We start from the raw sequence: 25,336 nt of genomic DNA, 5'->3' as shown, positions 1-25,336 counted from the left end.
ATGCCGGGGCGCCGCTGGCCCGGCCCGTGCGTGGCGCTGGCGCTGCTCTGCGCCTGCTGCGCGGCCCGCGGCGGCTGCGCCGAGCGGCAGTTCCTCAACGAGTGGGCGGCCGAGGTGCCGGCGGGGCGCGACGCCGCCAGGGCCATCGCCGAGGAGCTGGAGTACGAGCTCGTGGGACAGGTAGGGGCGGCGCGGGCACCGCCGCCAAGTTGCGCGCGGGCTCCCGGCTACCCCGCGGGGCCGTCCGCCGCGCAGGGGCGCCCTGCGGACCGGCCCTGGCGGGGCTGCTGCGGGGCGCACCTCACTCGGGGCTTTTTTATTTTTTATTTTATATTTTATATTTCATATTTTATATTTTATATATACATATATATTTTTCCCTTTTTTGGGATGCCATGACGTCAGCGTTGTCAGGGATGAGTAACTGCCTTTGCGTAATAGCGCCTTCCCCGCGTGTGGCGAGGGTCTGGTGCCAGCGGCACTCGGCGGGGCCCAGCTCCTGCGGCAGGTGCCCAGCTCCGCAGGTGCTAGCTCAGGACGTGCTCGAGGCCTTCGAAATGGGGCTGTTTCAGCACTTAAGTGCATAAACATATGTAACATATAATGCATAGGTAGTGTCAGGTATAGAGGTACAGGTGGCTACGAGAAGAGTAGAGTAGCTCAAGTGAGGTCATTTCACCCCAGTTCCTTCTAAAAGCAGTCAGGTTTTGGTGAGAACTTCTTATTGAAAAATGTTTTAATTCTGATTAAAATATCCAGAGGCTAGTGTCTTGCTCTTTCATCTATTGAATAAATTCTGACAGGTTGTGATGGTTGATATTTGTGTGTGGTAGGGGAATACCTCTCAGTATTTAAAGTCTGACTCTGTTTTATAGATTGGATCACTCAAAAATCACTACCTATTCAGACATAAAAACCATCCAAGGCGGTCTCGAAGAAGTGCCATTCATATCACTAAAAGACTTTCTGATGATGAGCGGGTAAGTGTTACAGCTGTATTTTTTTTATGTCCTGTATCTTTTTTTAATGCTCTCTGCAAGTTGCTGGCTTTCTAATGAGGTCACAGGCATGCTTTACTCATTTTGCAAGTCTAATATATTCAGCAATCCATACTCGTGTTGAATAATACTTCATTATTCTCTCATTAAGAGGCAGAATCTGACCCTCATTTGCCATAGTTTTTTGCAAGTGTTTTCCGAATTAAGATATAAGGTTTGCCTCATTGCAAGGTTTGGAATCTCGGATGTCAGTGTGTAGTGATGAAAATATGAATGAGGAACCACGGGGCTCAGAGTAAAAATCCGTAGATACAGGGAGCTTAATTAGGCCATGTCTGTGCAATAGCTAAGGAAATTAGGTATGATTTGAAGTGACTGAGTTTTGCGAAAAACTAAGGAAAGGAAAAGGACTGAGATTTTGCTGTGTTCACTTCTGTGGCAAGCTAAAACCTGTTCTCCAAAGAGACCCATCGCAAGGTTTAAGCTTGTAGTATTTTGGCACTCTAGCATCCCATTGAAATCAGAGAATGAGCACCGTGTAGAGGAGTTCAGCCTGTCAAGGCTTGAGTGCTTTAAGGTAGATTCACCGGTGAAGAAAACTGTGTTTAAGAGGTACACAAGCCTGTTGGTAAATGTGCTGGGCAAGCAAGGCGGGTGGCAAATTTAAAGAAGGGAGCAGAATGCTGTCAGCTCCTCCTAAGCACAGTTTCTGGTAAGCTTCAGAATAATGAACTCACATTAGCATTATTGCAGCAACCACAATCAAGATATTAGCTGTCCCAAACTTTGAGCTGTCTAGTTGTGAAAAATACCCTTTTGTCATTTGAGGACAGAACACTTGAGAACAAATGATTTGAGTTGAAGTTTAGGATCGCAAATGCCATTCCATGCTTATACAGAAGAACAAAGGAAGGGGGACATACAGCAAATGCCTTGTTTTGCCTATTCTGTTTGAAAACGGCACATTCCCATCTAATTGTAAACCTGGTTTAACAGCTAAGTGTGTTAGATGAAGTCATTCTAAACTGGGATGCTCAAAGTCAGAGTTCTAGTGTAGGCAATTATATATAAAGGACATAAAAAAGATCTAATGCAAACGGCCTAATTAATACCCAAACCTATGTTCAGATTTTCAATACAGTCATAATACAGTTGTTCAGGAACAGAATTTTGGTTACAGTTTCTTCCGCTTTTTGGACTGATTACCTGGAATGCATATATTATACAGGGAAACAGGAAAACATAACTGTATTTACTACCCTGAATTCTAATGTCATAAGCAAAATGGATGCGATTGTGTTACGTAGCTTACTGCCAATCATTATGGCAAATTTATTTCCTTAGATCCTAAAAACATGGCTTCAAAGTGCTGCAGGTGATTTGCTAAATTTTCTCCAATTTCTCTTTTATTTACCATATAGCATACAAATTAGCTATGTGAATGAGTGAGATGCAATTATGTCATTATGTAAGTATACAAACAGAAAGCAATCATGTAATGCTATGTAGTTACACATGGACCTTTACTCCCGAGAGCTGCACTTGTTCAGTAACAGCTTATTTTGAAAGCCTAAAATTAACCCTTTAAAAAAGGGAAAGAGGAGAAGCCAATCCTGCTTTTGTTTGTATAGGTCCTTCATGAATTATGTAGCCAGTTCTAAGTGTGAAGGCTGGGGCAAAATGTGGCTCCAGTCTAAGTATTTATCTGCTTCCTGTATCTGTCCCAGTGTTTGCTGTAAAATACATAATGGCTGTGAATGTTTTGAAAGGATGTAATTATCTGGTTCCCTAACTTTCAATATTTGCGCTGGCTCCCAAATCTACTTTCTTGCAAGAGACTTGAATCAAAATCATTTTCACTACTTCTTATATCAGTGGCTGGAGAAGATTTGGCATGAGGCCTTTCGTAATAGATGAGTAGTTTGAACACAATCCAGCTGCTGAGTGACAAACATTTGGCTTATTTGGGTGACATATGTGCTTGGTGGTCTCAGCTCATTTCCCACAGAGCACTTGACCACATCACAGAAATAACAAGCACAGAAGGTGTCAAAAGTTAATTACCATTAGGGGATGAAGAGGCTAAGCTTTGCTGTAAGCAGGAAAGAAAGAGAACCGCTCCAGCCTCTGCACGTATATGTATGCTTTTGGATATCAGTAAAGCAGTTTAAAATGTTTATGCTTGTGTGGATATATTTATCTTCTGTTGGTAACTCAGGCTAGTAGGACTGTCCATTTGTACTACTTCCAAGTATGTCACAAAGTATGATTTGAGAGCTTTCTAATTACTTGTGTAGAATAGCTTCCATTTTTAAGGATTTTTGTTCTTGTACCTAATTTCCACTAGACTCGCATTAGGAAAATGTATTTTGATCAAATCAGTGCATTTCTTTGTTAAAATAATTTCTGAGACATTCATTACTGTATCATATGGTGACAGATGTAAGAACCATAAAACCATTGGATAACAGTAGAGCAAAGTACTGGAACCTGTTCAGGGCTTTAAAGCAAAAAGCTAGGTACAAAGGCATCCTCCACTGGAGGCTTGTTGCAGGACCATGGCAAGCTACTGAACTTGAGTTTGCTTTTCCTATCTGAAAATCGGGATGAAAAACACCAGGCTGCTCTGTATCAGCCTAGCAGTCCTGCAGTGAGTAACATTTTATCCTTATCTACAGATGCAGTACACGGTCTAAAGAAAGGTGTCAAAATCTGGATTTGATTTGAACTAGTTTTAGTAATCAGTTCAGGAGAGCAAACAGGAAGCATGTTCAGAATGCAAACTAGTAACTTTAGAGATGACTGTTGATGCATAAATGCTCTGCAGTTCAGTGCATAGACACAGTAGCAAAACACGTGGGATCATTTTGGCTTCCAGTTGCCTTAAATAGAATTATGTAAGTGATGAAGTTAGTCCAATATTCATAGCTTTCTAATTGAACACACTTCAAAACACTGTTGGGAAGGAGACTTGAAGGTCCAGCTGGACTATGAGTAACAGTGTCATTATGACTGCTAGACTAAAGGCAGAGTGAATCTTTCTTTCTCTGTAAACTCCCAACATTCGCAGAGAGGGAAAAGAAACAGTGTTCTGGTTGTTTGAGTAACCACGACGGCTTAGATAACACTCAACAGAAAAGCCTGCAGTGTGTGGCATTCACAGGAGTTAACTTGAAATTATTTTATATGAATTGATATCATAGTATTATGATTTCTCCAGGTCCTCTTTCCTTAAGTACTCTCTGCTGCTGTGTAAATAACTGTCTTGGTATCAAACATACCACTTTTTCCTTTACGTATCAAAATTTTGCGGTGCAAGAAAAGCCCTTTACCTCTAGGTTAAGAAAATCTTCAACCTGTTGAGGCTTGCTTACCTGTCATGTTTATACAAACAATTGTAGGTGTCATGGGCAGAACAGCAGTATGAAAAAAAGCGAACTAAGCGCTCCACCCTGAGACACTCAGCAGAAAACTTTTTCAATGATCCTATGTGGAATCAGCAGTGGTATCTGGTAAGATTTTTTTTCATTATGGAATGGGGGGTGATGAATTTCAGTTATCAGCTGTATTTTTAGCAGTGTCAAAGCGATTGCATTGAATGGAGTGGATGAGGATGCATGCATGATATTTGCAGTCAACCTTCTGTCTTTTTCAAAGAGTAGTTTGTGCAAAAATGCTAGCAGCCAATTCAGGCATCTGGTGCTTAGCATGATTCTTGACATTAGAAAACAGTAGAATGGCTAAAACTCAACTTTATAAGAATTTCAAAAATTTGCCATCATATAAGTTTTCCCTTATCGTCTCTGAGGTTGACAATTTATTTCTTTATTAAATTTGGTAGTGAATATTGCATCTTCTAGAGGAAAACAAAATCTCTTATGCATATGACAAGCATCTTCTCCCTTTGCACACTGATTTAAGGTGAAGAGTTTCTCTATAGCTCATATGCTCAAAATACAAATAAAAAGGAATTTTCTGCCCTCTATAGTTTCTATGTTTGTGACAAATCAGAAATACAGTTAATTGTGGTTATTTATTTTTTTTTTTCTTGTGATTCTCTCTTCCAGTGTGCATCGTGTGCCTTTAGTCTAGTCTTCATTATTTCTGCTTAGAATAGGTATAGGATTAAGGATAGGGGCAGCAAATCAAAAGAAATACTCAAACACAAATTCGGTCCCACTTCTTGATTTTTTTTTCTTCTTGAATTTGATTTAGAGAAAGCTTACCAAAGTGTAACCTATTTGTATGAAGCTTTGCCCTCTCATTCCTTTGAATTGGAAGAAAAAGCAATGCAAAATGCATAGCACAAACTCTTCCCAAGAAGAATCCTGCAAACTTCCTCTGATCACAGAAAATAGAAATCTGAAAAAAATTTACATTTCTTCAAAACTGGTTTTGTGCTCTCTCCTCTCCTTACTTCTCCCTTAATAGGAAACAGGGAATTTCCAAGGTGATTTTATTGGACAAATACACAAACACACATAGAGTAAGAGAAAAGCTCTTTTGTGAGGAAAGAAATGTACTCTCTAGGAGAAACAGCTCATCTTTCCAGCTTTATGTGGTTTTCACTTCTTTTTGCACATAAGAAACAGAGAGCATGATGCTTATGCTTGTTTCTACTATGAACTGTAATTTCAGATTAAATATATAAATGTGTTAAACATTTTCTTCCAAAATATTTCCCTTGCCTTGTAATAATAAATCTGTTATTGCCTGCTTTGATGTCAGTGTTTTTTTAGTCCATTCAAAATGTTTCATGCATCACCAGGAAAGTGATTATTTGATGGGTTCTAGAGAACAAAACTTAAAACCTTAAAAAATTTCCTGAACCATAGCAGTCAGAAAGAAAGAAAAGTCATATTTCATTATCTAAACCTCATTCCTTGTGCAGCCTTCTGTTGGAAACAAAACGAAAAACCTGCAATTGAGTTAGGTAATTATGCACAGAGAAAAATGAAGAAAATGCTAATATTTACAACTATGTATTATAGGGCAGTGAGCAAAGTTTCTAACTGAGATGTATGTACTACATGCTTCATATTAGAGCAGAAAACTGACCCATTTAGGAGCTATTCCTTAAAAAACTTGCTTTGGAAGAAAGAGCTGTAGATGATTCATGCTTCCAATTGATTTTCCACAGGAACAATAAGGAAGGTAGTAAACAGCAAGTTGTGATTCAGCACAGATGTTCATAACCAAGTGACTACCTTAATTGTTTTATCCATTAATTACTTTGCTCTGGCTAGCTCAGACTTCAAAGGAGAAAGTGTATTTGGGGAAAATGCAGCTTGTTGCCCAGTGGTTACTGTCCTACCATCTCATCAGGTGAAATGAACAAACATCAGTAGATCTAGTTATTTACTAGATTTTTCAAGGATCATTAGCACTTCCCTACCATTTCCTGTGTTTTTGTTGCCCATCTCTATTAAGTACAAGATCATTTTTATTCAGGGTGGTCTTCAGGAAGCTTTAAGTAATATGAGAACTGTTTCGGTGCTATGAAGGTTTGGGCAAGCTCATTTTTGTTTAATTTTTGGGAAATATATGCAAAATATGCAAGTTAAGGCTGGGATGATTTAGAGCACCTTGACTTTGGACCTGTGTGATATAAATGATAAAACTATTGACCTGTTTGTTATCCTTTTCTGTCCCTTAGCAAGATACAAGAGTAACTCCATCACTGCCCAAATTAGATCTCCATGTTATCCCTGTGTGGCAAAAAGGGATCACAGGAAAAGGTGTTGTCATCACAGTACTAGATGATGGCTTGGAGTGGAATCATACTGACATCTATGATAACTACGTAAGTCTGGGCATTAAAATGTTGTAAACTGGATATACAGGCAGCCCCTATGTCATGGAGGCTGAAATATTTGTCTTGGGTGTAGTTTGGAACCTTGTCTATGTCATAGAAAGATGACTGTTATTTAAGAGAGAGAGCTTTTTTTTTTTTTCTAACTGAATGTAGTTCCCACGCATGTTTGCATACATTGTTTTAATGCTGAATTATTAAAATCTTTCTTGCTCCATAAAAAGTTTATGGAATTGTTAATGCCTATTAAATTTTACTGTTTTGATTGCTGCCAATACGAGGCACACAAAGTTAATAAGGACTGTAAAACTCCTTTCATTAAAAGATTTTAAATCCACTTTCTACTTGTCACAATTAATTCCTTTTTTTAAATATAGGATCCAAAGGCAAGTTATGATTTCAATGACAACGATCAGGATCCTTTTCCTAGATATGACCCAACAAATGAAAACAAGTGAGTAGCTTCCCAGTTGTCTAAAGAGAACAAAAGAATAAACTATTGCTTTGTGTTAGGATATTCAAGTGCAGAATTTGTCCATGCCCAGTGCAACACATATGCATGAAAGAAAAGCTCTTATACATTGCACAAACATTGGGAATGAAGGAAATCCCTAGATGAAGAATTCTTTATTTTTAATCTTCCCTTAAAGTTCCAAAAATCTCTGTATTTGAAAGGAATAATCTGTGTAGGTCATGATGTGTGTTTGTAGAGTGATATCTACCTAAACAGATACTGACTTCAGTTCTCCGCCTTGTACTGTGAGTGTTAAAAGAATACATATCCCCTCTGAAGTTCTCTGGAAGAGACTGTTTCTCAGAGGAAGCTCTGGTCATCCCTTCAGGTCAGCTGTTGCAGTTAACTGCTTTATTTCTAGTACTGCCAGCAATTTTTGGGATAACAAAATAACTTCCAGCTCGGTACACGCATGCACAGGTTAACTCATGCTTCAGACGTCCTCCTGTAACTGACGTATGTTCAGATGCTGAAGGAGGTTATGTGCACTTCCTGGACAATCTTTCTGTCCCTTCTGAAGAAAAACACAGAGGTCTGTAGACCAGATTTGGCCTAAATGTGTCCAATGAGACAATGAAAGCTTTGGAAGTTTTGGAAGATCTGAGCGTGGACAAAAAGCTCTTTCACTTAGTGTAATTATGTGTCTTGGAAGGAGTGAGGAATTTTATCCCATGCTCTCTTTAGACACATTCCCTGGATCTCAGTGGAACATCATGATGAAGCTGTCGGACCTAAGCTCACCCATGGAAGTTCAGGGAACAATTTTGTCCATTAGAAAGAGAAGAGAATGGACCTCTTTAAAAACTGATGTGCAGAAAAAGCCCATTTACTAAGCCATTTACGATGCCTCTATTCAGTAAAGATGCAGTAAGGAACTATTGTCTGTTAGACAATGTAATAGCATCCACAACATAAATCAGAAATTGTGTGGAGATAAAGCAGTCAGTCAAAGGATGAATGTGCCATGACTGGAACATTTAGGAAATGACATTTCTATTTTGTCATAGCATTATTTAAGAGTGGGAGGCCATTATTCTTTGGTTCTTGTGAGATTATCTCTTAAATCTAGCTGTATTATCTCTAATCTTTATAAATAAGCAAATGGAATTCAACCCAGAAGCATTCAAACACTTCACTGAATAACATTATTGGTCTTAAATAATACTACTCTTTTACAATTACACTTATATGAAAGAATCCCCTATGGCAAGAAAAAATTGCGTAGGAAATACTTGGTCGCAAGAAAAATTCGCAATGGTGAAGGTATTTCAAAGACTGTGAAATCCAAAGTAAATGCAGGAGGAAGAATATCTGAATATCTGATTAAAAGTGACTTTTCACATTTCTTTGTGAAGGAATTTAGCAGTTTCTTAGCCTCATAATGTTACTTCAATTTTGTGTGCTAGTAAAGTACTGATAGTAGTAGTAGTAGTGCTGACAGTGGGTCTGTGGACTGCAATCTGGTTTGAATTAGGTATTTATCACCTCATTGTGATGACCTCTTGATGATAAAATGGGTACATTTATGTTGATTGAGGCCTAAGCGAAACAAGTATTTTTGCATCGGGTTGGTATAATTCAAAAGTTAATCAATAGTTGCATTACATTCAGGTAAAGGAAGACATCTGATAAATCAGGAGGATCACTGGGGAGTCTTTGTGTGCATTAGGGAGAAGTGTGTGGTTTATCATATGTTGTTTATTCTTACTGTATTTATTCAGGCATGGGACACGGTGTGCAGGAGAAATTGCCATGCAAGCCAACAATAAAAAATGTGGGGTTGGAGTAGCCTACAATTCCAAAGTTGGAGGTAAGAAAACAAAAATAATGTCTGGTGTGAATGGCTACCAGACAGATTCTGGGAAGTGCCAGGTGTTCTCAGTCACCATTAATCTGATACACTGATGATTTGTCCTTCTCAGGAAATGTCGCTCACGGTATTAAACTACAAAATCCTCTGATCACAGTGTTACATCTATATGATGCAATTTCTGAAGTGCCAACATACTATCTGGAATTTAGTTTATATCTTGGGTATAGATTGTGCCCAGAGATGAGATTTTATCTTTTAATGAACAGTAAGCTCACTTCTTTTAGCTGCTTCTGCTGGAAGGAGGTGACATGGGAGAAGGAAACAAACTGAGTGAGTAAAAGCAACCGTATCCACATTTTTACCCATGCTTTGCAGCATATGGTTTTCACACACAGTTGTATTTGGAAAGTCATGTCAAAGTATTCATACTATTGTGGCTTTTGTTTCAATAGCTTACTTCTCTGCTACAACCATTAAGTTAATTTTGAAAATAGGTTAAGTCTTCTTACTTCTCAATCAATAATTGTGATATTTTAAAGCAGTAAATGAAAGTTTAATCCATTATAGGTTCATGAAATAGACGCACTCGAAGTATCTGTTGCAAGTGCTTATTTAGCTCAAGGAAGAGAAACTTGTAAAATCCTAGTTTTTCTATTACTTCCTTTTTTCCTCCTAAACAAAGGACAGTGAATGGCAACTGACAACCGTAACTGCTGTTCCCACCATTTCAGTCTTACACGTTTCTAGGTTCCCCTTGACTCTACTGAGCTGTCATAGATGTCAGTTTTGCAGTCTTCCTTTGCCATAATGCATCGCACTCTCATACTCTGTTTAAATAAAATATCTCACTCATAAGGCAAAGACACCAAATTTTCAAAGCAAGGCAAAATGGATGAAGCTGCAAAGATACGTGAACTCCCACTGTGACTGTATTTTAAGCCGCCTGCATCTACAGAGAAGGTTCTTCCACAGTTATTTGCATGTGCCCTGTCTTCATCTGCAAATGCAAACTACAAATCTGTGCCAGCTGATTTGTCCAGGAAAGGGAGCTAATGGGAGGAAATGCAATCCAGCAGCCCAGAAGGCTGCTTAAGGGAAGGGCAAGAGAGAGAATGAAGAAGCTGAAAGAAATTATACAAGGGTATGTATGACCAGCCTGATAAGAGATAGGAATGTATCAAAAGTGCAAGTGAAGACCAGTGAGAGACTGGGGAAGTCTTCAAAGGATTCAGATAAATTTGGTCCAGCTAAACACTGGAAGGCTTTTTTTTGGTGTTCAAAGCTATTGAGGCTTTATGTTTCTTTCCAGGCATATTTTAAATCCATGAAAGGATGCGTTACGCAGTTCTATTTGGCATTAGTTCAGGCTGACTACCTTAAGTGGTTGTAGCAGTTGCCAAACTGAATAAATCCAGCAATCTGTGGCCAGTATCTTCTCTCTGACAGGCAGCAATAGCTGCTTTAGAGAAAGAAACCCTGACATTTGGAGTAGCCTGTTCTATAACCTTCAAAGTTTGGTTTAACTTTGCCTTGAGAGATAAAACATTCCATTCATATTTTTTTGTTTTCCTTAAAAGTAATAACTAATAATCCTGAGTGTTCTCATTAGTCGTATTAATGTCTGGCAGTTTTCTGAAATGTTTTGCTTGCTTAGTCTCTTCAGTGCCTTATGGCCATGCATCCCATGGGGTTTTCTGTGTACTGCGTGAAAAAAATACTTCTTAATGTCAGTTTTAAAAGTGATACCGTTCAGTCTCAGTTAATATTTATTTGTTACTTAGTATGGAGTTCAGAAATGTGTGCATTTCAATGGTCTTCCTAGTAAAGCAGAGCATATATATTTACACATATCTAACCATAACACCGTGCTATGATATTTCTCTGGTGCTGCCATGGAAATCAAATGATTAAGAAGCTCCATTTTAGGAAGGACTGGGTTGAGAGTTCCAGCACAGTAGTGTGTTGCTAAATATAGCTTTTCTGCCAGGCAGATACATGTATCTGTCTGAAAATGTGTTGGGCTTTGCCTGGTTTTGAATTTGTGGCACTGATGACAGCAATAAGCATGTGGAAGAATGGGGAACAGTGTGCCGGAGCAAAGAATTGGACTCTGCTTAGGGAAATATCGCTGTAGTCATCAAACCTCTTCATCAAACCTTTTTTTTTCTTGAACTGTGTTCACCAGTATGTTGCCAGGTTTCTCTTTTCATCCTTATTGTGTTATTTATCTGCATGGTTGTCTTTGTCTTGTTTGAAAAATATCTGTCTACTAGTCTCTGCATTCCCAATATCTCATTATTTGTTATAACTGAGCACCCAGAGCTTGCAGTCATTTCCACACAGACAGATCTTTGCTCACAGCACACCGGTATGAGAGAATCTCATGATTCTGAGCCAAAAAATGAGCAAATAGCTTGAATTTAAGCCTAGCCAGGGTTAAGTGTTGTTTTTTAGCATCTGAAGTACAAGACAAAACTTGATGCTATTTCCAGCTTTACCACCAGCAGTGGAGTGGCAGCGGCTGAGCTGGTTAACTCCTTTATGTCTCATTTTGGAACTAATTAATATGAAAGAATAAAACACAGCTTTCTCTCGGAGAGAGAGTTGTTAGGAGTCTTAAGGAGTAGCCATTTGGGCAAAGAATTATATTTACAGGCTTTTTTCCTCCCTCCACCTTTATAGTATAAAAAACCATGACTGATTAAGATGTGCTGCAAAGGGTCTTTTTTTTCTTTTGTATAGAATACTCCCATTTTGCCTGTTTTGCTTCAGAAAAATCTCCATGAACTGCAACTGGTCTAGCACTAACTTGCCAAGATCAAGGGAACACAGGCATTTTTGTTGCTGGAATACCCAAGCTGAATCCTGACTACTCTGTCAGGATTCTGCTGTGCTGTTGCTCGTGCTGGAGAGCCATGTCAGACTATCCCTATCCAGCAGCAGACAATGGTAGCAATCCTAGTGCAGATCCAGAGATTTGCAGAGCTAAAGATGCAGTGCAGATGAGCTGCTGTTTGCCACTGGGTTTTAAGTATCCCTGAGATCAGGCTTTCTCTGAAGAAGGTTAGCTTGTGCAGAGGCTATTAAAATGTTAAGGGCTAGATACCATGAGCATCTCTGGATTGCTCACAGTAGAAAGAGTGAAGTAGGAAATCAGCAGTGAGAATCTTTTGTGGTGAAGACTGAAGAGCTAGTGAAATGACATCACAAAGACAGCAAATGTTTAAAGACTGCGAAGATCAAGGGTTTTAGGCAGAACATTTTAAGCTGCTTTTTTGAACTAAAACTCCTACGAATCTTAAAGGTCTAAGAACTGTTGATAAAACCTGTTTAATTTCAGTCACTTATTAGCAATTGGAGCAAAGAAGTCTGTTACAAATTTAACAAAGAGGAGGAAAGAGAAGTCAAAAAAGAACTCTCAATGCAATGAGAAAAAGTAGGAACAGTGTATAACATATATTCTTTGCTCTCTGCAAAAAAGAGACAGAAGTAAATAAGTGCAGTGAAGATTTTACAAGTTTGTTTTTAATATGCATAGAGAGTGCCAAGCTCTGCAAATAAAGGGTAAGTGTACTGTTTCACATGGACTTTATAACTGTGCTGAGTGTTACTTAAATGAACAGCGGTAGGCCGACGTGTAATAATTCTGTATTAATTGTGCTGGAGACTTTGCAAACCATTAAGTAACACGAAGAAGAGATAACAGAAAATAAATTCAATCTGCTTGTTTTTTTCCTGTTAAGGTATACGTATGCTGGATGGAATAGTCACCGATGCCATTGAAGCCAGTTCAATTGGCTTCAATCCCGAACATGTCGATATTTACAGTGCAAGCTGGGGCCCTAATGATGATGGTAAAACTGTAGAGGGACCTGGCAGACTGGCACAGAAGGCTTTTGAATATGGGATAAAACAGGTAGGATGCTTAAGAGAAAGAAGACAGAATGTAAAAATGGTTCCTATCAGGGAGGAAAAGGAAAATTTGTGCTGTTGTCACTCAAATGCAATTGAAAAGGGGGAAAGAGATTTTAATTGTACAGTTCAGAGAAATTACCAGCCAGAACATAACTTTTAAAAAACACCAGTACAGCTTTCTCAGCTTTTTTAGGCAGGTATCCTCCACAGATAACCTTTTGTTTTCCACCTTTACTTCTGCTGCCTTTGTCTCACCCTACCCCCCATCTTCTCTGTCTGCTTGTTTTGCTCTGAACAGTAATTGGATTTCTGCACTCAGAGCCTATAAAAATTTAATAGAAAGTTTCTGCTTGGTGAATATTTTACTTGGTGAAATAGTGATGCATTTTAGCACTGTGTGGATGGACATCTACTGTGTTAATTGCACTAGTTAATAAGTTGGTGCATATCACGTTCCAATTAAAATGAAGACAGTAAAAATACATGATAGAGAGTATTGAAAACATTGATTTTACTGTTCTTTTTTATGTTATCCTCTTTAGATGTGTTTGGATAATAAGTAGGGGGCAGACTGGGAGAGTTATTGAGAATACATAAATAAACTGCCCTTGCCAATGAGGTGAAAAGGCATCTAAAGATGGCCAGGTACTAATACAGAGAAGAAAATTGAATCAAACAGATGAGAAAGCAAAGAAATGGAGGCAAGCTTGAAGGGCGCATGCAAAGAAAGGATTCTGGAGAAAAAGGCAATTAACATTAGCAGACGGAGGGAAGAAGACAAAGAGCAGTCTGACAACTGACAGGCATTCACTGAAGGAAGAATGGAGGCTGAGAGGAATGAGCTGATGATAAACAGAGATCTAAGTCTGTAAGTTGATAGCAAAGAAAGGAGAATTACAGGCAAGAATTAGGGAGCCAATGTTCCGTGATCTCACGCTGAAAAAGCAGGTTATCTTTGTGGTAAAGAACACAGATCTTTTTTATGGACTGTTTTATTTATTAAGGGAAGCAAACTTACACGTTAATTTCCAAGCATCTGTTTGCAAGGATCTGGGTGCTCTCCCCTCCCATTAAGTCGGTCGGTGATGGAGCTCCACAGCAGTTTTTCTTGCTGACCCACAACAGCTCTTAAGCATATGCCTTAGCCCTAAGCATCTGAGAAACGCTGTAGCACTTCAAGTGAAATCAGAGCAGCTGCTCACATGTGCCAGCTTCACTGGACTGCAGCCTTTATTTTCCAAAGAAGATATTATCTCATTTGCTGTAGTTGGCATGGGTTATCCTTCCTATTTTACCTTATCATAAGAAATACAAGTTATTTTTCTGTTTCCTTATTTTTAATGTTTTAAGTGCTGCATATGTCTCTTACCCATTGCCCAAGTAAAATCAAATCTTGTCTGTAGATGCATGATAAAAATCTGTATCTCTGACTGCTGTTTGCAGTGATCTGTTAGCACTGAATGAAAATACAACTGTTGCTCTTCACATGAAACAGGTTTTTCCACTGAAGGACTAGCACAGTTTAATATACAGTATCTGATATTTATATAGGGTAGTTGTGATATCTTGCATGCTGCTGCTTCAGTCCACTGCCAGCTGTCAGCAACAATTATTAGCTGCCTCTACCTCGTTATACAATGGAGACCAGAGCAGGGAATGAAAGTGGTTGTGCCCTGAGACTGATTGTCTGAAGTGCAGGTGAAGTAACTCCTGAGGAAATTGCCATTTCTTTTAAAAATAGTGATTTTTCCTAAAAATACTTAGGACCAAACATTGACATGTGGCAAAACTTACCTGTTGACCACAGCTTCTTTTTTTCAATCTAAAACTTATTCCGAGGAAAGTTGCTGTATTTGGAACGCTAAATCTAGACTCGCTGAACTAAAAGGTGTGAAGTAGGATATATCATCCAGCCCATTTCTTCCAGCTCTGTGTTGCACAGTGCCTGTGGAAAATTGTCTTCTTCCATCTGCAAATGTCTGGGATTTTATACTGCCATTTTTGTGGGGAGGAGTAGTTAAGAATGCACTGCAGAGACCGAAGGCCCTCTTCTTCCTCTGGTAATCTCTTCTGTCATTTCCTCTAGGGCCGAAATGGAAAAGGCTCCATTTTTGTATGGGCTTCTGGAAATGGAGGTCGTCAGGGTGACAACTGTGACTGTGATGGTTACACTGATAGTATCTACACCATCTCCATTAGCAGTGCTTCTCAGCAAGGCCTTTCTCCCTGGTATGCAGAGAAGTGCTCGTCAACTCTGGCCACAGCGTACAGCAGTGGGGATTATACTGACCAAAGAATTGTAGGTTGATTTTACCAGATTCAGAACATGCCTAGATATGTGTTACATGTGAAAATAACAAGCGAGAGCTTTTATATGCCTAATTTCAAGTGCTTGCTTTACTTAGGTTTTCCATGTTTAGTACTTGAATATTAAAACCCTGGGGAATTAGAAATCCAAAAACTGCATTTATTCCCAGAGCATCCTCTACTGCAAAGCAGTAGCTAAATGACAGTGATGATTGTGTCAGAATGCTTAAATGTTCTAGTGTTTGGTGTGACAGAGGTCTTTGCATCACATTTGACATGTTCCTATTCTTTAAAAAATCAGATCTAATCTTCTTATGAGAGTGAGGTCCCAACCAATGAGTAGGATCTGATAGATTTAACAAAATTGTAACAATAAAAAGAAAGTAAGCGAGATTCAGAATCTAAGGACCTCTAGTATTTATTCCTTGCCATTTTACCACTTACTTTCTGTAAGATTTTCATCCCCTCCGTTCCCACTGATGGCAAAAATAGTGGTGTTTCCAACCTCTTAAGTGGGAAATGTCCATTTACTTAGCAGGTGGATAAATCAGGGCCTTCATTACCTTTTGAAGAAACAAATTTCTGTACTGTTTTGCTGTGGTTGATGACTAGTATTACAAAAAACTACATGGATGAGGATTAAAATAATGTCAGTGCATGTTACTCAAAAGATTGGTCTTTCCTAAATAGTTTCTATTTTAGCTGAGATCTGGAGATTTCAGCGTTCTCCCTTTCCAGCTTAAGATACCAGAGCAAATGATTTGGGCATTTAGTTTTGAACTAAAGCGCATGCTTCATTGCAAATTATAGTTCTTTTGCTGAAGAGGGAGAAGAACAGTAGTACTAATCCTGTGAGTAATTTTGAAGCAGGCAGTAATTTTAAATGTTCTAGACCCAACACAATGATGCGTTTTTATGATTCACCAGTAAGCCTGAAACGCTTATTGTGAAGCCTTAGAATAAAGTAAGATGTTCAGTGTGGGAGTATTTTGTTCCAACACAAAGCCTTTTGATGCAAAAATTATAGTTGATGTAAAAAGAGTAGATGGAAATATGAATGGATTTAAACATCCATCATTTAGTCTGCTAAGTGATGTGATACATGAGGAATGTATTAATATGCACTGAGTAAAGGATACATGTTTATGTTATTGAGTATGGATATGACTGTTTTTACCACTGGTTTTCATACCTTTCTTTTGGTGTTGTTGTTGCTGTTCTCCTGTTAGACAAGTGCTGATCTTCACAATGAATGTACAGAGACTCACACTGGGACCTCTGCATCTGCACCACTGGCAGCAGGAATTTTTGCTCTAGCCTTGGAAGCAAAGTAAGGTGTCCTAGAATCACCATTGAAATGCCTCTGTCTCAGTCGTCCCACTTTCTTCCCCCTGAATGCTGTGTATTTAGAAGTGGCAGCATATTAGGCTTGGACTCCGGTTTTTGTCAGTCAGATCTGTTCAGTCTGATGACAGAAATGAGGAGCTACTTGCCACAGTGCCTACTTAGTGAAGCAGGGTGAACACAGGTAAGAGATGATGAGTTTAGACCTTGTTGTGCATGGCAATAAGTGCTTGCTGAGCTCCAATCAGCTGCATTAAAGGTGATGAGGCTGCACATGTAGCAGGATAATATAATTGAGGACAGCAAGTTGTACAAGATTCAGCGAGGTCTTTACGCAGTTTGCAGAGTCTTGCTGCTGAGGGTGAGGCTTAAAATGAGAAGCAGCCAAGCTGGATAGTCAGAGCAGGCAGGTGCAAATCCTGTAGGGCTGGTAGTCCTGGTTTATGATATACAGAGGAAAGAAGATGAGAGAGAGGAGGGGCTGAGGAGAAAGACAATAAACTTTTCAAAGAAAGCACTTTAGGGATTAGGTCTTAGGCTTAGTCCTGTAAAAATTGGAGTTCAGCTCCTTTTTCTCTTGCATTTCTTTTATGACATTAGGCGAGATATTTGGGACCGTGTTTTAAAGGGTGTAGATAACCCCAAACAGAATCAAGTATCAGTGAATGTTTTCAAAGTTAAGGTCCAGCAAAGAGGGGTAGGAAGTACTATCTTTGTTGACTACTTACCTTTAAATACCTGAATAACTTAGAAGAACAGGGCTCTAATCTTGCTAGGTATCAGTTCTTCATTTAAACAGAAATGTTGTTTGTCTAAAGTCCTGTGAGGATAAGCATACATTGTGCTCTTGGCTCTAAAGCAAGTGGGTTCCATATGCACTCCTAAGCATATGCAGACCTATAATTGAGAGAAAATAGTTAGATAGTCCTATAAAAATTAACCAGCAACATTTTTCTCAACAGCCCAAATCTAACCTGGAGGGATATGCAACACTTGGTAGTCTGGACCTCTGAGTATGATCCACTGGCTGGCAATCCAGGATGGAAAAAGAATGGAGCTGGGCTCATGGTAAACAGCCGATTTGGGTTTGGATTGCTCAATGCCAATGCACTGGTGGATTTAGCCGATCCTGAAAGATGGAAAGGTGTGCCGGAAAAGAAAGAGTGTATTGTCAAAGACAAAAGCTTTGAACCGAGGTAAGAATTTACATTAATAGTAGCTAATTTTAGAACAGATTGCATCTATTTTAGTAAAACCTGAAGGGGAGTATTTTGCACCAAGCTGGATTGCTCCAAGCCAGACTACAATTTTGCACCAAGCCAGATTTCTCCAAGCCAGACCACAACCTAGAGGTTTCTCTTTGATTTGCTTGTTTTTGCCTTATTGTATTCCTCAGGATTCCAGGCGCATGCAAGCAGCACTTGTCTTCTTGCTTTTTACCATTTAGTGTAAGGCTCATGGAAATTGCGACTTTGAAATCTTTAACAAAGAATAAGATCATAGGATCTTATTGTGTAGCCAGTGTATGGATGGATGAGACTGTGAGACTGAAGGTGATCGCATATGAAAGTTTATGTTGCTATCAGCAGATGAAGAAAAGGCTACCAAAGTCTCCCACAGGCCTTAAAAAAAAAAGCTGTAATTTTTCTTAACATTTTTTTTCTGTGTCATACATAGTGCTTTTTCAAATTAGGGTGATATGTTGAGTTTTAGATTTGATGCATAACAGTGCTTTTGTGAAATGCAAGGCTCACTGAGCAGACCTACCACCAATACACACAAATTGTACTCAGCCTAAATGAAATTCAAAATACATATAAGTTATGTAAGTTATACTTAATCATTAACTTGGTTAATCAAGAATGTTTACACCTTTCTTGTCCCCTCATAGAACAAATGCATTTATTTCAAAGCTACAGATTATACTATGTAAGTGCACCAAAAATCTTTTTGTAGAAACATATTACAGTATTGTGGAGTGTTACTGCCTGGTAACCAATTATTTATTCTGTTTTATTATCAATCTGCTTTTTTTTTCCATCTCCTTTGCACAATCTGTTGTTTTTTCTTTTCCATTTTTTATTAAATACAGTAGTGATTTATGTCATACTGCTTATGTATTATTATTATTACAAGCCTTTATCTTACATTATAAAACCAAAGATCCGAAGGTCTTTAATTCTGAATGACTTAGGTGGAGATGTAGATAGCCAGTTCTCATTAAAATTAAAGGAGATGATTGTGCAAAGAAAGCTATGCACAGTGTTCTGAGAATGTACAAAAGATGTATGCTTTTTTTCCTAGAAATGGGATTTGCTACAAAGGACAAAAAAAAAAGATATCCTTCCTGCAAAATTTAGCTCCATGATAACAGCTCTTCTAGAGATTTCAAAGCAACTCCAAATTCAAAAAATTCTTCTTCCTCTCTTGCTGTTCTGATAAAGGTGTCAAAGCTGCCCTTCACATAATAATACAGAATCAGCAATCTTCTATAAGTAATCCAACAATTTCTCTTAATTTTGCCAGATTATTAAGAGCAAATGGGGAGGTCATCATTGAAATTCCCACCAAAGCCTGTGAAGGTCAAGAAAACTCCATTGCGTCACTGGAGCATGTGCAGCTTGAGGCAACAATCGAGTATTCCCGTAGGGGAGATCTTCATGTCACCCTGGAGTCTCCGTCAGGTAAAGGAGGAAGAGAAATGCTTGTTTCCACTATGTAGTGTGTAAAATTTATTTCATTAAAAACGATCTGCTCTTCGCTTCATTAAAAGTATTCAGTACATTGTTAGACAAAACTTCCGGCAGGTGAGTGAAGACAAAGCATCCTGGAATTAGGCAACTAGATCTCTCAATCCTCTTCTCTGCCTCTGACATGCAACAAATTATAGTTTGGTGGTGCTTATCAGCTTTACTGTGCTGGAAAACTGAGGAAATCTACTCCCTAGATTTCATATAATTGTGTTTTATCATTGGTATATTTAAAACATAATATCTCTCTTAGGCACCTTGCTACCATAAACTAAATGTGCTAAAATACCTTGACAGTGCTCTGAAATAGAACCATGAGAAGAAGAAAGAGACCAGAATGAGTATAAAAAAATATAGACAAAGATCTTTTGTAGGTATTAAAAGTATTAAAAAAATATTTTTTTAAAAAAAGAGGAAGCGCTCTCAGATACCGTTTAAAAATCAGTCTAATCTAATATCCTAATACTAAACTAGTAATTCACAGATAGTAAAATGCTAGAACATTGTTCACATCATTATTGCAGGACTTTCCTGGAGAGCAGAGATAATGTGTTGTATATATTGTGTATTTCCAAACCCTACCTGTCTGTGATTCCTTTCAAACCTAACTTTACATCTTCCTTTTCTGAGTTTACCTTCTTTATTATGTCAGATTACCTCAATATTACTATGTTGTATTTTTTTCTTAACCATTGGTGTGCATTTCCAAATGTAACTCCATCCCAGATGAGTTTTAGCTTGGGTATAAATGGATAGGCTGTCTCTAGGCTCATAAAAGAAATGAGAAGAACTTTTAATAAGAAGTCCCTAATTCACTCTGCTGCTAATGTCTAGGAATTAGGTGAATCTTAGTGAACATCAGACTTAAAAGCCTGATGACAGTAATATCTTCTCATGTCCTTTTGTACTTCTGTGGCTTTAGCTGAGGTAACAATCATTGATTTTACTGCCTCTACCTTAGTATCATGGTTAAACTGTTGAATTGTTCTTTCTCTCAATTCTTCCCACCTTTCTTTAAAATGTTCCTACTGAATGCATGTTGTTCCTTTTCTATATTTATGGTGTGATTTTTAAATGTATTTATAGCTTATGATAAGGCTCCCTGGGGCTTTCTGCTCTATATTAGGTAAATATAGCTCTATTGCTCACTCTTTATATGCAAACAAGCACAAGTCTCCTACTGTGCAGCAAAATCTCTTCTGCCACAGAAACTCCTGCATTTTTATAATAATTATAAAAATAATGTGAATGCTTTTCCCTGTGTTAGTGTTTCAGGATGTAATCGCTTACATTAACTCACCAAAAAAGCCAAAATGATGAGTTCTGTATAACCTTTTGATTTCATAATACTGTGTAAGATGAATTAACAACTCACTGCTACTGAAAGGAGATGTCCCACTTCCCCTTCTTAAACTGCCTTACCTCTGCCTTTACCCACTCCCCCGTACATGCTCCCATTTCCTTGCTGCTTCTTCCTTTTGATGAGCGCAAACATTATTTTGGCTCATGCATTTCATAAAAATAGGTTAATTGGTACAATTTTCATTTGTTGCAGTATTTTCCTCTTTGCTACCACATCTGTTTCTTAAATGTTTGATACTCCCCTTCCACACATTCTAGGCAGTAATCTAGGTTAGCAAGTTAGATCGTAACAGTCAATGTCACAGGATGCTGTTGAATTTAGAATTAAATCATTAAAATGCAGCAACCAAATTAAAGACAAATGTATCTATCAGTGTCTTTTTAAAATGCTGGCTTGTTTTAGAAACTTCCACATCATAAATTCTCTGAATTGTTTATTGCTGGAGAAAGACTGACTGTGTGTGATATGTTTCTTAGGCTCTTTTTTTTTTTTTTTTTAATGAGTGTATACTACTGATTCTTAGTAGAAGCTGAACACTAAGCAAAGTGTACCTTTCTAATGTGACCTAATATGACAGTTTTCTGCTCTTTAAATATTGCTTTGAAAATAATTAATCAGTGATCAGAAATGGCATATTTCCTATTCTAAGCCCATGTTAAATACTGTATATTCCAGGTTAGCTATGCATGTACTGTATAGCCTGCCAGCTGAGTAATTTGAAAAATAAAACCATATGTGGCTGAAAAATTACTATTACTCATTTATTATACTAATATAGGAACCAGCACTGTCTTACTGGCAGAGAGAGAGAGAGATAAGTCTCCTAATGGCTTTAAGAACTGGGACTTCATGTCTGTTCACACATGGGGAGAGAATCCAACAGGCACCTGGGTATTAAGAATTACTGATGTGGTAAGTAAATCTATATGTTAAGTAGTAAGGTATTTGGCAACTAACACAGATAAAGTGATTGATAGCCACTGTCAAGCATCTTGAAGAGGGGGTCTTCTCAGCGAGCAAACTCCCATAGGACTTGGTTTAAAGTACATATCCATCTGGCTGAAAGATTAGACTGGCTCCTCTGAAACACACACAAAAAAGATAAGGTCGAATTTTCTTGTTCATTGCATAAACGCAAAACCAGCCTCATTTCACAGATATATACCTATCAATAAAAGTTCATGCCTATATATTTCTCATGCCATATTATACTGAGAGAAATAATTTCATATAATTTTCTGTGGTTTATGGAGTATATAATATGTAATATAATATAATTTATATATGATTCATTGCAAATTAGTTTTTCCTGCAGAGAAGAGCATAGATCTAGTCTCCTCTTGGTCATTGTTCATAATTTTCATTAACTTGGAACCTTTGAATTAATAAATTTCAGGTGACTTTATAGAGCTGTTCTGCCATATATCTGTCCTACCTTCTTTTCAGCCTAATTACTGCCATAATTATTGCTGAAAAACTTCAATGGTTGAATCAAGAAATCTACAGATATAAAATAAATATGTTTGCTCAAACCACCTGGAGATATGGATTGCAACAATGCACCACCAGAAAAGTGTTTGATAGGCAACTGAAAAAATCATCTTCTTCAAGGAGATCAAGCTCACTTATCTTTGGAGAGTTTCATTGAAGTTGCCTACCAATAAGCTTGTCATTAGGGGTCAGATCCTGCCAAGAACTGAGTGTTTCCTATCAGACACTGAGGCTCCAATCCCTTTTGGGCTCAATTTGCAAACAGCGGGATGATGCCAAGTACAGAGCAGATGGGCAAGGCAGTAGGAGTAAATATAATTATCATCATTGTAGAGTTAATATTGTGGGCTTATAGCTAACCCCATGGTTACAGATATCCTGCTCTTTGTAACTCCTATAACACGTTTTTTGGAATGCTCTTAAGAATATCGTTTTATTCCATTTTCAAGTGAGAGAAGATCCTGAATGCTAGAATAAATACATGTAAAATTAATGGAAGATTTATCAGAAATTAAGATCTTTAGCAGCTGTCTCAAGTAACTATTGTCTGAGCAAAAAGTTATAAAAAGAAGCTTTGATGAAGACAATTCTCAGCATTCTCCATACTTGTCTCTACTACTTTCAAATTTCCAGTTTTAAATATTATCGTCAAAAATAATGGATAAAGCATTTGGTACTCCACAAGCTGTGTTTCAGACTACTGCTGTACATCAACCACTATGGAATATTACTGCAAATGACTGTTTCAGTGGCAACTGTTGTGGCGATGTTGCCAGAGACTGACTTGAGAACAAACCCTAATAACACAGAATAAATTCCTTTAATGCTTACATGATTCATATATAAATATGTTGCATTAGAATATGAGTATTTGAAATAGTCAAGACTTTGTGTTAAATTCCACATTCTGACATATTCTGTTTATAATGTCCTTTGGTGCTTATAAGTCATTGTCTAATTTTAAATACTGAAAGCCCTGTAGTTTATTTTAGTGTCTTCTGTCTAACTTCAGATCAAGTATCTTCCATTTCATTTTCTTACTTCTTACTTCATACTTCCTGAGAACCTATCCTAATGCCATCCTTGCCTTCTAGTCCAGAAGAATACAAAATGAAGGGAGAATTGTAAATTGGAAACTGATTTTGCATGGCACGTCTACCCAGCCTGAGCACATGAAGCAGCCACGTGTGTACACATCCTACAATGCTGTGCAAAATGATAGAAGGGGAGTGGAGAAGATGACAGACCTTGTAGAGGTAATATTAAGCTAATTTACTTCCTTATCTATTTTTCAATTTATAAGAATATGGTATTTCTTTTCTAGTGAGAGGACACTCATTCATTCTGTATTCTTTTCTCTACCCCTTAATCACATGGAAGTGTGAGCACTGTGGTTATGTCCATTTCAACAACTGATATATTTTCTTTCGACTCTGTTTTCATATACCAACATCTAAGGGCTTTTGGATGTTAAGAGACTATTGGCACTACAGCTGTCAGCTCAATATCTAGTGCAGCTGAGTGGTGCAATGAAGGAAGATTATTCCTCTAACAGATACACAGCATTTATCATAATTCCAGTGAAAGCAAGTCTCAGACCCCAAAAGAGCCTGCTTGCTGGAAGTTTGGAATAAAGTGTGTAACTAATGGCAGCACAAAATCAGAGATTCTCTGATTCAGAGGGATTTAGTTAACTGTATCTGTAGTGCTTTCAATAGTCAGATTTGTTATATAATGATCTAATTTTTTTCTAGATGCTAGTAGTCCCATGTGAAAAAAAAATAGCATCTCTTTGCACACACACACAAAAAATTGCTATTTAGAGTAAATATAGCTCTAGTCAACTTTTCATTGACACCTAACCTTCTTTATACTATTCTGTATTTTAGGATCATACCACAGTGGAGTACCTGAGCGAAAATCCCAAAGTCACAGAAGGCACCAGTAGCAGCAGTGCCAAAGCAGAAGATAAAATTCCATCCAAGGCCATGCTGCACCTGCTGCAAAGTGCCTTTAGCAGGCAGATGGCTCAGAAGCGCCTTCCCGAGAAGGCTGCAAGTGAGAAGTTAAATATTCCATACGAACAGTTCTATCAAGCCCTCGAAAAGTTAAACAAGCCTTTTCAGCTAAAAGACTCAGAAGAAAGTCTGTACAGTGACTACGTTGATCTTTTTTACAACGCCAAACCATACAAGCATAGAGATGACAGACTGCTGCAGGCCTTGGTTGATATTCTGAATGAAGGAAACTAAACTATAGGGTATGGTGCTGAGTTGGAAATATTCATGCTCCCCACCCCACCTCCACATTTTTTTTTTCCAGAAGTCTATTGTATGCTCTAGTTGTGTGATTGCTGCTTTGATTGCTTCATATTTAATACAAATATCAGGAAGAGGACAAAAATAGGTGTGGGAGGATAAGGCAGTAAACTGATGCTTTTTAGTAATAGCTTTCTTCAAAGCCTTTATTCATTGCCATCAGAATAGACTTGCCCCTTCAGGCATGAAACACAACAGTATTCCCCCAGGGGAAAAAAAAAAAAAAAAAAAAAAAAAAAACGAAGAACCCTAATGCTCTATTTTAAACAGTTTTCACATTGCTTTTTCTTCCACCCTATTCCCTTAGCATGCAGTAAGATTCAAAACCTGAGTTACCAAGCAGTTTTGAACTGAACAGCCAAAGCTATAGGGAGATACACTCATCTCTGGATTTGTAATAGATATTGCAGTCTTTTTTATGCTTGGCATTTATTCAGGATTTAAGACTGGCAACCAGTCCTGCTTCTGTCACAGTTTTTTTTTTTTTGTCCCTTTTCCAAACAATGCAACCTTCTGTTCTCTAGGAAAGGAACAACTGTAAACCTGGAATTGGGTTGGAGCATTGTAGGAAAATGCCAACCACTCATTTACTATCCATTATTGGAAAGAAGCTTTTTTCTAAGCACACAGTAATGAAGTTATTTCTGACGTATGCTACAGGCATGTAGATACTAACACAAAGGAGCCCCAAATGAGGCATGCCAAACCAGG

The 25,336-nt window shown here is 38.1% G+C and overlaps 1 protein-coding gene across 1 annotated transcript; it reads left to right on the top strand.

The window, feature by feature from the left end:
• On the top strand, positions 1 to 24,565 carry PCSK1 (proprotein convertase subtilisin/kexin type 1). Its single transcript, XM_088537559.1, has 14 exons — positions 1 to 180; positions 876 to 980; positions 4,400 to 4,510; positions 6,655 to 6,801; positions 7,188 to 7,264; positions 9,046 to 9,134; positions 12,881 to 13,053; positions 15,139 to 15,351; positions 16,589 to 16,689; positions 17,666 to 17,899; positions 19,230 to 19,387; positions 21,595 to 21,728; positions 23,402 to 23,563; positions 24,197 to 24,565. The coding sequence occupies exons 1-14, from the start codon at positions 1 to 3 to the stop codon at positions 24,557 to 24,559; spliced, it is 2,247 nt and encodes a 748-aa protein (XP_088393685.1). The 3' UTR covers positions 24,560 to 24,565.
• Positions 24,566 to 25,336: the final 771 nt, after the last annotated feature.

The sequence above is a fragment of the Tinamus guttatus genome, unplaced genomic scaffold (assembly GCF_059628265.1).
Source record: "Tinamus guttatus ecotype Peru unplaced genomic scaffold, ASM5962826v1 Tinamus_guttatus_pri_ptg000813l, whole genome shotgun sequence".
Taxonomy (NCBI): Eukaryota; Metazoa; Chordata; class Aves; order Tinamiformes; family Tinamidae; genus Tinamus; species Tinamus guttatus.
The sequence above is the reverse complement of the archived record's forward strand: the minus strand, read 5'-3'. Positions and strand labels throughout refer to the sequence as shown.